The sequence below is a fragment of the Mercenaria mercenaria genome, chromosome 14 (assembly GCF_021730395.1).
Source record: "Mercenaria mercenaria strain notata chromosome 14, MADL_Memer_1, whole genome shotgun sequence".
Lineage (NCBI taxonomy): Eukaryota > Metazoa > Mollusca > Bivalvia > Venerida > Veneridae > Mercenaria > Mercenaria mercenaria.
The window spans coordinates 38,550,490-38,565,646 of record NC_069374.1 but is presented as its reverse complement, the minus strand read 5'-3'; the positions used below and the strand labels follow the sequence as shown (position 1 = coordinate 38,565,646).

The 15,157-nt window shown below is 35.0% G+C and overlaps 1 protein-coding gene across 8 annotated transcripts in view; it reads right to left on the bottom strand.

The window, feature by feature from the left end:
• LOC123537893 (multiple epidermal growth factor-like domains protein 6) overlaps window positions 1-15,157 on the bottom strand; it is a 187,716-nt gene that overhangs the window by 25,277 nt on the left and 147,282 nt on the right. For 7 of the 8 annotated variants that reach the window (XM_053523296.1, XM_053523293.1, XM_053523294.1 and 4 more), the window contains 10 exons: window positions 11,526-11,712; window positions 10,970-11,095; window positions 6,444-6,572; window positions 5,054-5,182; window positions 4,432-4,560; window positions 3,962-4,090; window positions 3,602-3,741; window positions 3,031-3,148; window positions 1,408-1,533; window positions 254-382 (listed from right to left, as the gene is read on the bottom strand). In XM_053523296.1, coding sequence (XP_053379271.1) covers window positions 254-382; window positions 1,408-1,533; window positions 3,031-3,148; window positions 3,602-3,741; window positions 3,962-4,090; window positions 4,432-4,560; window positions 5,054-5,182; window positions 6,444-6,572; window positions 10,970-11,095; window positions 11,526-11,712 — 1,342 coding nt within the window. The remainder of the gene's footprint in view (window positions 1-253; window positions 383-1,407; window positions 1,534-3,030; window positions 3,149-3,601; window positions 3,742-3,961; window positions 4,091-4,431; window positions 4,561-5,053; window positions 5,183-6,443; window positions 6,573-10,969; window positions 11,096-11,525; window positions 11,713-15,157) is intronic. The other variant, XM_053523298.1, reaches the window with a different exon arrangement.

Sequence of the window (15,157 nt, the reverse complement as noted above, 5' to 3'; positions counted from 1 at the left end):
CACCCTGAGCACTTTGTGCTCTGGTGAGCTAAAAAACCAACATGCTGGTGAGATATATAGTTTCCGTCGTCAACCCTCTTCTAAAGTGGATGTGTATATGGTGACACATATTACGCCAAAAAGTTCAGTTCAAAGGAAGGATGTTGCTATGTTGTTCTAGGGTCTCTTAAAATATCAACATTTATCACCATAACAACAGTTCAATACACTAATTTAAATGAAGAAAACATGAAAATGAATGAAAACCACATACTTTCATCGCAGTTATCGCCGTGATATCCAGGTAAACAGTTGCACCTGCCAGTAATTTTGTCACATGATAAACTATTCTTGCAGTTACACGACTCGACACAATTCGGCCCATATTTACCTTCTGGGCAAGCTAAAACATTACAAAACAAGCATAGAAAACTAGTTATTTCTGACAATTAATTAATTAATTAATTAATTAATTAATTAATTAAGAAATAATGTATATAAAAACGGTGTTTAAACGTTATTAATACACGGAAAGAGGTTATACATCAGCGGAATAAGTTCATGAGGGTGTAGCCCGAGTGAGTTATTCTGGCGACGTATAAACGATTTTGAGTGTATTATTTAGGCAAAACTGGATTTTGCTATACATTATGTCAATTCTAATATGCCCTTAATTTAAAACAGTAGATAAAATAAAGTAATGCTCTCTCTTGGTTGCAATAAAACATCGACGTCATCGCACGTTAACGTGACGTCATTGCTTTAACAGAAACAAGCATATTAGAATTATAGTTCATGACATTAAAATGCTCCTTGACGCTTAAAACACTAGCAACCTAGTGAACACTAGTAACCTAGTGATCTGGTTACTTTAGGATACTGTGCGGTATCCTTTTACATACTTTTTCCTTCATTCATTACTCATTATCGTGAGTTGATGGCTTTTTAGTCAATGTAATGTGTATTAATTAAAATATCATGTGCGGTCAATCGTATCTTAAACGTTTGTGGAGTCTACTGCTCAATTCCCTACAAATCTTTTGCCGTGACGTTTGCGTTTTTCAACTATTGTACTTTTCTTTTTCAATACACACATGTCCTCGTCTTTGTTGCTCAACTTTTCATCTAAATGCAGTTTTTATACATTAGACTGAAGATGTAGCATAGGTTTTACTGATTTGTTCCAAATTCCTGTTTTAACGTTACATCATTAAAGTTTGTAATGTAATGAATGTTGCAGATTATGCTGTGGATATAACTCATGTACTTACTTTAATTTTCAGCTATTCTATATTTGTTATGCGTGTTTGTACAGTGTGTCTCTTATATTCACACTCATTCAGAGGTATTGTTTTATGAAGCTTTCTGTAATGGAAATGTCGAAAACAAATGAACTGATCATCCGGGCGAAAAAGTTAAACTACTCACACTGTTCGCAGGCCATGCCGGTGTATCCTGAGGAGCAATTGCATTTCCCAGTTACTCTATCACAGGGGTGACCATTACAGAAACACCGGTATAAACAGTTCACACCATACAGGCCCACCTCGCATTCTGTAATATGTTCATACAGGAAACGTGATCTTTCTCCGTAACTTTTGATGTTTCTCGTACACATTGAACAACACATACAAATAGCATAACATATTGCAACATTTTAATCTTCATGTTTATAGCCAGTCCCGAAACACGTTAAACGGTAAAATCTGATTCTGATGGTAAAATGACTTTAAGGTTTCGATGGAGGCCTTGAGAAACAAAAATCAAACAACACCAAATCATAGAAAGAAAGAGTTGTTTGACATGAAAATTGAACAGCATGTAAAACACGTATATTACTTTAAGAAACAAGTGTCAGTATACTGATATAAAAATTGAATTCCGGAAAAGGGCTGCCTAAAGGGGCTCCACTTCCGGACAGTTAAACGCCTTTAAAAACTCACCATTTTCAAAGAACTGTTACACATGTTTGTTTTGATGCATTTGCAATAGCGTGCGAGTGGTGAAATTTCATGTAACAAGGTGGAACATAGTTTTCAGCAATTGTTTATCTTTTTTTCTTTATAAATGGCATTCATTTTCAAAGGGAGACAACTTTTTCTCAAAGATTACTTAAAATAATCGGAAAAAGTTGTTTCCCTTTGAAAATGAATGCCATTTGTACTTAAAATAATCGGGAACAGTTGTCTCCCTTTGAAAATGAATGCCATTTGTAAAGAAATAAAGATAAGCAATTGCTGAAAACTGTATTCCACCTTGTTATGCGAAATTTCACCACTCGCACGCTATTGCAAATGCATCAAAACGAACATGTGTAACAGTTCTTTGAAAATGGTGAGTTTTTAAAGGCGTTTAACTGTCCGGAAGTGGAGCCCCTTTTGGCAGCCCTTTTCCGGAATTCAATGTTTATATCAGTATACTGACACTTGTTTCTTAAAGTAATATACATGTTTTACATGCTGTTCAATTTTCATGTCAAACAACTCTTTCTTTCTATGATTTGGTGTTGTTTGATTTTTGTTTCTCAATGCCTCCATCGAAACCTTAACTGGCATATAACATTTTTTTACCAACAATATGTCTGGTTAATAAGACAAGATAAGTCATTGCAAGTCATTTTTTTACACTGTCATAAGTTTGCAAATTTAAGTTTTTAACTATATTTCATTTTTGAAAAAAAACCAACAACATATATGCAAACAGATTTTCGAAAGATATAGTAGTCGCAACTTGACCGCGATGGTGACCTTAGGCTGATTATTCATATCGATTATTTCATTATGGAAATCAAGGGTGCTTAGGGTAGCCGTGTATATTTATACTGAATTAGTTTGTATACATTGCAGTTTCAAGGTATATGTACTTACATTTGATCAGTTAAAATTTCCAATACACTAATTTATATTTACATAAATTTATATTTCCTTTTTCTCGTGCAGCTCGTGTTTTTACTCACACTCCTTTTCAATAATAGGCTGTGCCTCATTATGTATTATAATGCAAAGGTCAACCATCGGGGTCAAGTTGCGTCCACTATATCTATTAACAAACCTTCTTCACAAAGTGCTCCGCGCCATCCAGGCGGACAGACGCACACACCAGTGATAGGGTCACATGTACCACCATTCATACATTCACAGGTTTTCTCACACGCCTTACCGTATCGGCCCTAAAATACACGTAAAATACTATATACACAAGTAATTCTAAAATAAGTAAGTTTTTATCACATAATTATGTCTAAAGGCCACTGTTTGAAGGACACATCTTCATTGTAATTCTAAACATAGTTTCATTTAATCATCGGAAATATTATCGCAATGCCCTGCCCATACTGTATTTTATATATCATGATATGCTAAAATGTCAGTAAGAATACGGACTCTTGGTATTTTTTCTTGTCCAGCGAGATTATTTTATTGCCATGTATTCAATTTAAGACATTAAAAAGTGATAATGTAATAAAATTAGAATGTGTTTTTGTTTACAAGGGCTCGATAATAGACCAACCCAAGGCCAAAAAGATAACCAACCAAGATTAGTTTTACCTGTGATAATCACAAATCACCTTTTATAATCATATTCAAGAGTCTGCCACATTTTCATTTACTTTACATTTTACCTCTGGGCATTTCTCTGAGCATTTTGGTCCAGTGAAGCCTGATGCACATTTACATTCACCGTTTACGTGATTACAGATGGCGCCATTTGCACAGTTACAAATACCCTGACAATCCTTTCCGAAAAATCCCATTGGACAACCTGACAAAATAATTAGTAGGATAACGATATGAAATATGTGTGTGTAAACGATGAGAACATGTTATTGCAGCAGGTATACACTACAGGTTAATAGGGCATATTATTTGATTCTGGTATGTCAGTTTCTGTATTCTATGTCACTTTTTACGATTTTTACTAACAAGTGTATATGTATCGCGTGGAGTAATGCCTAAACAAATGTTCAAATTAAAAGGCTTGCCTTTACTGCAATGTCTGCCGCGCCATCCTGGTGCGCACTCGCACACGCCAGTCACGTGATCACAGCTAGCGTTATTCCTACACTCACATTGTTGTAAACACCCTGGTCCGTATGTGCCGTTGGAACATTCTGCAAGAATTAGATAGATTGTTCCCACACTCTTAAAGTGGCGATATATCCTTGTAGATATTCGTTTATATCAATTGTATCTTTACGGTATCAACAGGTTTATTTTCTTTTGTAAAATTGATGAATGCATGTGACACCCATTCCATGCTTAAAAATGCCAACACATGTCACTTCTACAAAACTACTAAAATTCTGCTACCCGTATAAACTATTATTGGGACAGATATGTATTTTTGGAAGTAACTTATGAACTATTTTTTTTTACAAAAGAAAGTGTGTAATTATTATTTGTTTGTTATTTTGCTGCAAGTACAATCATAGAGTAATAAACATGTTGTTACTTTGATCACAGCGACGACCTCTCCAGCCAGGTGAACACAGACAGTCTCCTGTTTTATGGTCACATTCAGCACTGTTCTCACATTCACATGTCTCCATGCAGGAGGCACCATACTTCCCTGGAGGACAGGCTAAACGAAACAATACAAATGTTCTTAACATGAATTTCAAGTATTTACTGTCGTTTTATTGCGGCATGAAAAAGGTTCGATGTAGACATTTTTCAAAGTTCAGTGTCACGAAGTACTTGAAAATTTGGCCCCAACTTTAAAAAGTTACGATTTATTTTTTGCCAGGTCATTTGACGTAAAGACTGAACAGAACTTATATCTTCCAGTATTTGTTACTTTAAACACACAAATCAAATCTCGCCCCCAAACAACGTATCGTGGCTGCTACACTAGACACAGGAAACAAAAGGTATGATCCTTTATGAACTGTCTACAATTGCCTGTATGAGATGGACTTTAAAGAAATGTGGCAAAAATATGGTTTCAGTACATAATCTCGTCATCTGAAATATTTATGACAAGTCGAAAGATTATCCCACATATATAAAGCGGACACGAAATGCTTCTATCAAGAGTTTGATGGTGACAAAATATTCATAGAAAAGTATTTTACCCCTGTCACAGAATTGTCCTACATAACCCAAAGTACATGTGCACTGCCCGTTCTGCGGATGACAATGAGCTCCATTTTCACATAAACATTGCTCCAAACAGTCCTTTCCATATCTACCTTGCGGGCAAACTAAAATAAATAATAAAGTTACCAAATATCTTACTTGCAGATTTAATATTGGCTAATGACATACTTTATTTTTTAAAATGTATGTTTTCAAAGAAAAGGGGGTATTTTCTCAGAAAATCTCGTTGTCAATGGTTAGTTGTGGTGTTGTGAACAAAAACCTGCCTCAGGAAGCTGAGACACATATAGTTGTGCGATTTTATATATTATGTCTATGAAACGTTAGCAATACAAGATACTTTATTCTTTCCAGAAGTTAACAGTATAAGATACTCATTTCAAGAAATCGTACAATATAAGAGACCACTTTCTTTCCGGAAGTTAACAGTATAAGATACTCATTTCAAGAAATCGTACAATATAAGAGACCACTTTCTTTCCGGAAGTTAACAGTATATGATAAAACTTTCGGGAAATCAGACAGTATAAGACATTCTTTCTTTCCGGAAGTTAACAGTAAAGTAAAGTTCCGCTTAACAACCGGTCCGAAAATGAGACCATTCCGTTAATACGGACAGTTTTTGAAAGAACAGAAATTTTTTCTCTATAATTTAATGGTCGTAAGGTCTGAAATTGCGACTGGTCCGCTATTACGTATTACGACCACTTTTTAAAGAACCAAACTGTCAAATTGTGTTGTTTAGGTCTCTTTAATGCGACCGCTCAACAATCAGCGAGTGTCAACTAATTAGCGGTTATACACGGACTTTATAAGATACTTCTTTCTTTCTGGAAGTTAACAGTATAAGATACTTCTTTCAAAAATCGAACAGTATAAGAGACTACTTTCTTTAGGAAAGTTAAAAGTATAAGATACTTCTTTCAGGACATTAGACAGCATAAGACACTTCTTTCTTTCAGGAAGTTAACAGACTTCTTTCAGGAAATTTGACAGTACAGGACATTACTTTCAGGGAAGAGAACAGTATAAGATACTACTTCCAGGACAGTTGACAGTACAAAACTCTACTGTCGGTAAATCTGACAGTACAAGATACTTATGCATTCAGGAAAGCTAACAGAACTAGGCACTACATTCTTGAAATCTGACAGTACAAGACAATAGTTACTTCCAGGAAAGTTGTCAGTACAAAACACTACTTTCATGAAAGTTGACAGAACAATACTATAATAATCTATCACTGGTTGTAGATGCAGATGGGTTCAAAGGTAACTGTGTTCGCGGTAATGAAACTCTGTCGAGTTACCGTCTTGTACTGTCATGTTTCCTAAAATAATTTAACAAAACCATACACGTTTTTACCTTTAGAACACTTTGGTCCATACCACCCTGGTAGACAGAGACATTCGCCAGTTACTGGGTCACAACCTGCGTCATTTTGACAACCGCATTCCTCTCGACAATTTACACCGAAAAATCCGCTTGGGCATTCTAAAATATGAGTCGTTTAAGAAATTACATATCTCAAACAGTGACTTGTCGTTGAATAATATTGTTTTGGGTTCAGATGGGAAGGAATTATATCACAAGAGCAAATCATTGTTCGGTTCTAACATGTTATCAAGGATTATTTGACGACGTCCGCGAAATACTTGTACTCTGTTTTGCGCGGGTTTCTTTTCCCGCGCGCCGTTATAACGTTTGATGCTCTGACGTAATAATAGTGACGTACAAACAGTGAATCGCTGCAATAATAACTCACAATTTTCAGTCTTTTTTGTTTAATAGGAAAACAAATCGGGTCGTGTTAAAATTAGCATTCTAACACGATCCGCAGCAATTGCTATATAAACATATAGCGAAATCGCCTATACGTGAATCTGCGATAAAATATGGTAGACTGTTACATTTCACCCCCTATGATTGTAACATAAGAAATTCTACTTCAGTTCCATTACATACGAATTATTTCAGGGTCAAACGGTTGAAAACAGCATTTCAAAAACATAAATATAACAAAAAGTCATACTGACTTACGTGTAGGTCCGTAAAACACGTTCTTATCTCTAGAGCGAATTCAATTAGCTCAATTATGATTCAGCGGTGACGTCATAAATGTATGACATAAGTATGACGTCAAAATGATGTGACATCATATAAAAGTTAAGTTCGTCACTCGTAACACAGGGTCAACTCGCCTAATTTGATGGTTCTGTTTATACTTAGTGTGCGAGCTGTTAGACTACTAATTTATAAATACTTCTCAAAATTCTGATAAAAAAGAAACAAATATCTATACGTTCCATTGGCTATGCAACACTTTTTAATCATAGGGGGTAAATTGTAACAGCATATGACCCGAATGACGTATTACGCTGAAAATGTAGTACTGTAAAATGCGAATTATTTGCGTTGTTAGAATCGAAATAATAAATATGTTCCAATAATTTTATCAATTAATAAAACATGGGCAGTCGTTCGGATGCGAATAATTAAATCACTCATGCTACGCACTCGTGATTTACTTATTACGCATCCAAACTCCTGCCCATATTTTATTAACTGATAAAATATAGGAACATATTTATTATTTCTCAATTCTAACATGACTCGGTTTGGTTTCCAGTTAAACAAAGAAGGAAATCAAGCTCTGTATATTTAACAAATAATCAAGGCCTTCGAGTGGTTTATCGTCTGATTTACCACGGTTCAGAGTTCAGATGAGTAGGAATTGAACCACGAGGGCGTTAGCCCGAGTGGTTAAATACTGAAGCATCTGAACGATGAACCGTGGTAAATTAGACGATAAATCACAAGAAGACCTTGATTGTTTTCATTCTGACATGCTCATTGATATATTTTAATAAATATTATGCTGGGCTTCATTTACGCGAGGAGTAATGTATCGGACGTCATGCGGCAATTTGACGTCATATTGACGTCATAATGCTCTCGCGCGTCAACCGTTGTTTATCGCAGAATATACAGAGCTTGATTTTCTTCTTTGTTTAACTGGAAATCAATTCGAGCCATGTTAGAATCTGCGATAAACAACGGTTGACGCGCGGACCGGCAAGAGGGCATTATGACGTCGATTATGACGTCAAATTGCCGCATGACGTCCGATACATTACTCCTCGGGTAAATGAAGTCCAGCATAATATTTATTATAACATTTCAATAAGCATGTCAGAATGAAAACAATCAAGGCCTTCTTGTGATTTATCGTCTAATTTACCAAGGTTCATTGTTCATATGTAATAGTTATAGTATGTGTGAGAGTGTGTTACCAGGATATATCAGAGCTAGGGGTACATCGAGGGTATTTTTCTCTGCACATATCGTCGAGGCCGGTAGGCCGAGACAGATATGTTGAGAAAAATAACGAGATGTACCCCTAGCTCTGATATATCCTGGTAACACACGAGCATTACATATTATAACTGTTTTATCGCATAGTTTATCATTAAAATTTATATATTATTTTCATTTAAATTTGTTTATTATTATTTTTACTATTTTGATTCCCTTTCTGCGCCTCGCTGACTGAAACACTAAAACTTCTGTTTTAGAAAATGTGTTCCCCAGATAAAAGTATCCAACAAATTTCTGCATTGGTTTTAAATCTTTGCATTTCATTTGCCAGACATATTGTAAAACTTTTTCTTTTGTTTGTAAAATAAATCAAAGAAAAAGAAACATTTGAGAAATCTCAGAATTTCATATATTTCATGTATTTCTGAATTTGGCAATAACTATCAAGTTTTTGAAATATTCTAGTTTATTTATTCTTTTACTTTATAAATGTAGATGTTTGTGACAATTCTTTCTCTGTGAACTGTAAATTGGAGCTAAAATCATCTTTTCTTTGAAAGGAAAAAATTATACTCCCTTGATAGGACCTCAATAGAAAAGTGTTCCGATATATATCGGAACAGTTTTACTGTGCTGATATATATCGGAACACTTTTTTTTCTTATGAAACTCCATAGAGATTTCCGTGTTGATATATATCGCAACAGTTTTGTAAGATATCAGCACAGTTTTGTAGTAATAATGTGTGTTACTATGTATAACATGCTGCAAAGATCAAAGGAAAATTGCCGCACTATGCGATAAGCTCCAGTATTTAACCACTCGGGCTAACGCCCTCGTGGTTCAATTCCTACGCATCTAAACTCTGAACCGTTGTAAATCAGACGCTAAACCACTCGAAGGCCTTGATTATTTGTTAATTAGATTTTCATCAGTGCAATAAATAACAAAGTCTGGGTAAATTATAATAAAAGTTTGGGTACTTTATAACAAACGTTGGATAAATCATACCAAACGTCAGGGTAGGTTACAACAAACGTTTGGTTATTCATAACAAACGTCTGGGTACTTTGCAACAAATGTCAGGATACATTATAACAAACGTAGACGTCTGGATAAATTATAACATACGTTGGTAAATTATAACACACGTCTGGGTAAATTTAACAAACGCCTGGGTTCATTACATCAAACGTCTGGTAAAATTATGTCAAACGTTTGGGTACATTACAACAAACACCTGGGTAAATTATAATAAACGTCAACTTATAACAAACGTCTGGGTAAATTATAACAAATGTTGGGTAAATTATAACAAATGTCTGGGTAAATTATAACAAACATCTGGGTAAATTATAAAAAATATCTTGGTAAATTATAACAAACGTCTAGTAAAATTATAACAAACGTCTGGGTGCATTATAACGACTGGGTACATCAACGTTGGGGAAACTATAAATTCAGGGTAAATTATAAAATAAACGTAAAAAAGACTTTAAAAACATCTGGGTACTATAACAACTGTTGGATAAATTATGACATTGGGTAAATTATAATAAACATTGGGTAAGTTATATCAATCGTCCGGGTACATTATAATAAACGTTTGGTAAATCATAATAAACTTTGGGTAAACTGTAACAAATGTCTGGGAGTTTTGTAAATTATAACAAACGTTGCATAAATTATAACAAATATTTGGGTAAATTATAACAAACATTGGGTAAATTATATCTTGGGTAAATTAAATCAAATATTGGGTAAATTACAACAAGCATCTGGGTAAATTATAACAAACGTGGGTAAATTTTAACAAATGTCTTTGTAAATTATAGCAAATGTATGGGTGAATTGTAACAAACGCTGGATAAATTATAAACAATGGTCTAGTAGGATTATAACTAGAATTGTGTCCGTAGGACCCGGATGCCCCACATACTGCACAATCATCTAGATAGCTATGGGTTTTTTTTTTGTACAGATCATCTTCGGTGTGTGAGGAGCTCGACATAGCAGGTGTCTTAAAAAATAACCTATAAGAATATAACAAAGTGATTGACTAACAAAGATCACTGCTGGCCTATTTTGTGAAATATATTTACTGTAATTATGGCCCTTCACTTTATAGAATGTACAGAAATATCTTGTGTGTACAACTCCTCAAACTCTATGGAAAGGATATGCTTGAAGGTTTCACAGATGAAGGACCTTGATGTGAAGATGCCCATAAAGAACGTACTTTTTTCTATGGCTATTTTTTTTCTAGAATTATGGTCATTTCAATATAAAGTTCCCTCCTTTAAGGTCATCTGCACTTCAAACTTGTTCGTCTGTGAAAGTCTGTAGCAAATCAGGCTAATAGTGAGGGACGAGATGGACACAAGATTTCGGGACGTACGTACTATCGGACTACCGGATAGACGTACGGACAGCAGCAACGCTATATGCCCCACATAACAAACGTCTTGATGAATTATAACAAACGTTGGGTAAATTATAGTAAGCATATCGACCATTTTTTCATCAGTTGCAAAAACATGCTTTTTTTTCTTTCAAATAAATTTATGCCTTACGTTCCGAACACCTGAGACCTGTTCTTCCAGCAGCACAAATACACAGGCCTACTATAGGGTCGCACGAACTACCTCCACACGCGCATGTAGCTGCACAATTCTTACCATACCGCCCAGGCGGACATGCTGAACATGCAAAAAGTTTCAACAACATAAAACAAAAGATAATAAACGTGTAAACGACAAAACATTATAACAAACTGAAAACTCTAAGTAATTCATATAACAACATGCCGGAGTGTAACCCCAACAATTAAGCCAAAAAATCAAAATCTTACAAAAATACACACCATGCTTATGAGTATGTAGATAACATAAATAACAATGAAAACTAAAATCTCAAATCATACTAGATATATCAACGAAGTAAAAGTACAAAATGAGGAAAGTATAAAAATGAAACAGAAGTTAGTACCAAACACATTGTCACAAAATACGGTAAAAATAGTAGATCTAAAAATGTTTCAAATAAAAAATAAAACGAATACAATATATATTTAGATGTTAATCCAAAATAACAGTTAAATAAAAAATTGATATATTATAAAAATCTTACGTTGATTGCATTTACGGCCCATACTTCCGGCAGGACAATTCTGAATACATTCGCCGGTCACGTGATCACATTCCATATCGTCATCACAACGACATTTCATAGAGCAACCAATTCCGAATAATCCTTTCGGACAACCCTCCTCACAACGCGGGCCATGAAATCCAGGCTTGCAAATACATTCTCCTGTCTAATAAGGAATTCGCGTGTAGTTTTCATGTAACTTGGAAGTGCATTTTAGAAATATATCTGATATATGTAAGGCCAAATAATTCCTTGTCTAGGACAAAAACAATATACATGCATCTTTTCTGGGGACCGCGACTGGATCCGGAATGACGTCATCAATAAGGCAACTGATTATGAAAAAACTGCTGGTTTTCCTAAACAGTGTAAATATAATCATTTAAAATTCAACATAAGTTTGTCTCACTAATAGTATAAACTTTACTATTGATTTTGAGACATTTTTGCAGTTTAGTTTTTACGATTTAAATTTGAAATACGATTATTTTCTAACGTTACAAAACCTAAATATACCATAAAATCTTAAGTAGTACCAAGGGTATAAGAAGTTAGACGAAAATTCGGTACAATCAGTGTCACACGACAGAAATCGATCAACAATTAAGCCAGCAGAGGTCTATTGATAAAATATAAATGTTCATGACCGTCTGCAAGCAAGTGTGTTTTTCTTAATAATGCAAAATTACTGATAAACTATATTCATCAACACTCAGTGTGTTTTACTTAGTCCTCAATCCCGCAGTAACACAGCTATGTACACAATATATTGTAACGTACAGAACATAAACTTTCGGCAATTACATTCATCTCAACAAATTAAACTAAATTTCAACTAAAATGTAAAAAAGCGATATAGTGCAGCAACACCTTGGATCGGTCACATGTAAACACACAGTTGAGGTGTTTAAGGTTTTTTTAGTAAACCACCAAAACACAGAAACGAAAACATGGAGCAACATCTGACCATTACATGTTCTGCCGTACTGTCCCGAACGACGGATACTTAAAATACACTGAAAAGTTGTCCCCCTTTAAAAATTGATGTACAGAAATAAAAATAAACAACAGCTGAAAACTACGTTCCACCTAGTTATGTGAAATGTCATCACTGGGACATTATCGCATCAAATGCAGGATTATAACTAGAATTGTAAAACGAAGATATGTAACAGTTCCTTGAAAATGCTGAGTTTTTATAAAGGCATTGAATTGTCTGAACATTTGGCCCCTTTATGCAGCCCTTTTCCGAAATTCAATGTACATTTGTTATATATCCTTAGGACGGCCGGCACATTGAACTCAATTTGTGAGAAATTATTAAGTTATGCTCTGGGCATGAAATATTTTTTTTCAAAACGGGCATATAAAAAGTATGATCCTTGGGATCATGCAGTCCTTAATTCTATTTAAGCCGGTGCTGAGGGCATGAAGGGATTGCATATTTCTATCCATCATGAACGGATTCAATCAAACCAAGTCTGTCAAAATTTAGCTTCCAAACCATCTTCTTAATGATTTTTTCAACGAACCATTCACACAAACCATTACAGAAGGCAGCGCATCAGAAGAAATACAAGTACCCGGCGAAGCAGGACAGCAGACGGAAATCAAAGCAGCTCTGTTCCAATGTGCTTCAATGCGTCTTTCTATTTATTCCGAAAGACACGATCAAAGAAGAAAGTAAAGCGTCCAACTGTAAAAAGGCTGAACACAATATGCACTGTATCTCCTTCATAATAACATATGGATAACGTTCATTGAAGTCTTAAATACGACTATTCACTCTTTCAAATATGATTAATTAAAAATATATATTTCATCAGAATACACGAGGAATATCCTCATCTGAATAGAGAACAAGTAACTAAGTGTACTTACAGCAGAGATGTAAATCTAAAAACGATACAGTGGTATCCGAATTGTTCGAGCAAAAACGGACAATCCATACTTCAAAGTATCTTCTAGACTGCGTGAATTATTCTTAAAATAGTAACAGCATTTGCCTTTGTGTAACATTAAAGCCTTTCTAAATCATACAAAGACACATCTGTAACAAGTGAGGCACAAGTAGTTCCCAAGGAAATAACAATTACTTCTCGAAGAACTGCATTCCCTAACCGGAAATGAATGTTTTCAATCAAAAGGAGAAGATTCACCGGTTCACAAAATAAAATGCTTAACAATACTACAAGCAAGAAAGCTGTAACGCAAGAAGTAAAACACACTCCCTAACAAAGTTCTTTTGAATAAAGCAGTTAGTTTGTCATTTATGGGATTATGTGGTGAAGTGGTATCTATAAAGTATCATTTTTATCTTGTAATTATTAATTTCATTTTTTTTTACTAACCACAAAGATGTTTACCACTAACCACAAAGGTGTTTACCACACACCACAAATATGTTTACCACTAACCACAAAGATGTTTACCACTAACTACAAAGATGTTTACCACTAACCACAATAACGTTTACCACTAACCACAAAGACGTTTACCACTAACCACAAATATGTTAACCACTAACTACAATAACGTTTACCACTAACCACAAAGGCGTTTACCACTAACCACAAAGGCGTTTACCACTAACCACAAAGATGTTTACCACTAACCACAAAGGCGTTTACCACTAACCACAAAGGCGTTTACCACTAAAAACAAAGGCGTTTACCACTAACCACAAATATGTTTACCACTAACCACAAAGGCGTTTACCACTAACCACAATGACGTTTACCACTAACCACAAAGACGTTTACCACTAACCACAAAGACGTTTACCACTAACCACAAAGATGTTTACCACTAACCACAAAGACGTTTACCACTAACCACAAAGATGTTTACCACTAACCACAAAGGCATTTACCACTAACCACAAAGATGTTTACCACTAACCATCTTTCACTAACCACAAAGATGTTTACCACTAACCACAAAGGCGTTTACCACTAACCACAAAGGCGTTTACCACTAACCACAAAGGCGTTTGCCACTAACCACAAAGATGTTTACCACTAACCATCTTTCACTAACCACAAAGATGATTACCACTAACCACAAAGGCGTTTACCACTAACCACAAAGGCGTTTACCACTAACCACAAAGGCGTTTACCACTAACCACAAAGGCGTTTGCCACTAACCACAAAGATGTTTACCACTAACCACAAATATGTTAACCACTAACTACAATAACGTTTACCACTAACCACAAAGGCGTTTACCACTAACCACAAAGATGTTTACCACTAACCACAAGATGTTTACCACTAACCACAAAGGCGTTTACCACTAACCACAAAGGCATTTACCACTAACCACAAAGATGTTTACCACTAACTACAAAGATGTTTACCACTAACCACAAAGACGTTTACCACTAACCACAAAGATGTTTACCACTAATTTCAAAGGTGTTTACCACTAACCACAAATATGTAAAGATGTTTACCACTAACCACAAAGGCGTTTACCACTAACCACAAAGATGTTTACCACTAACCACAAAGACGTTTACCACTAATCACAATGGTGTTTACCACTAACCACAAATATGTTTACCACTAAACACAAAGATGTTTACCACTAACCACAAAGAGGCGTTT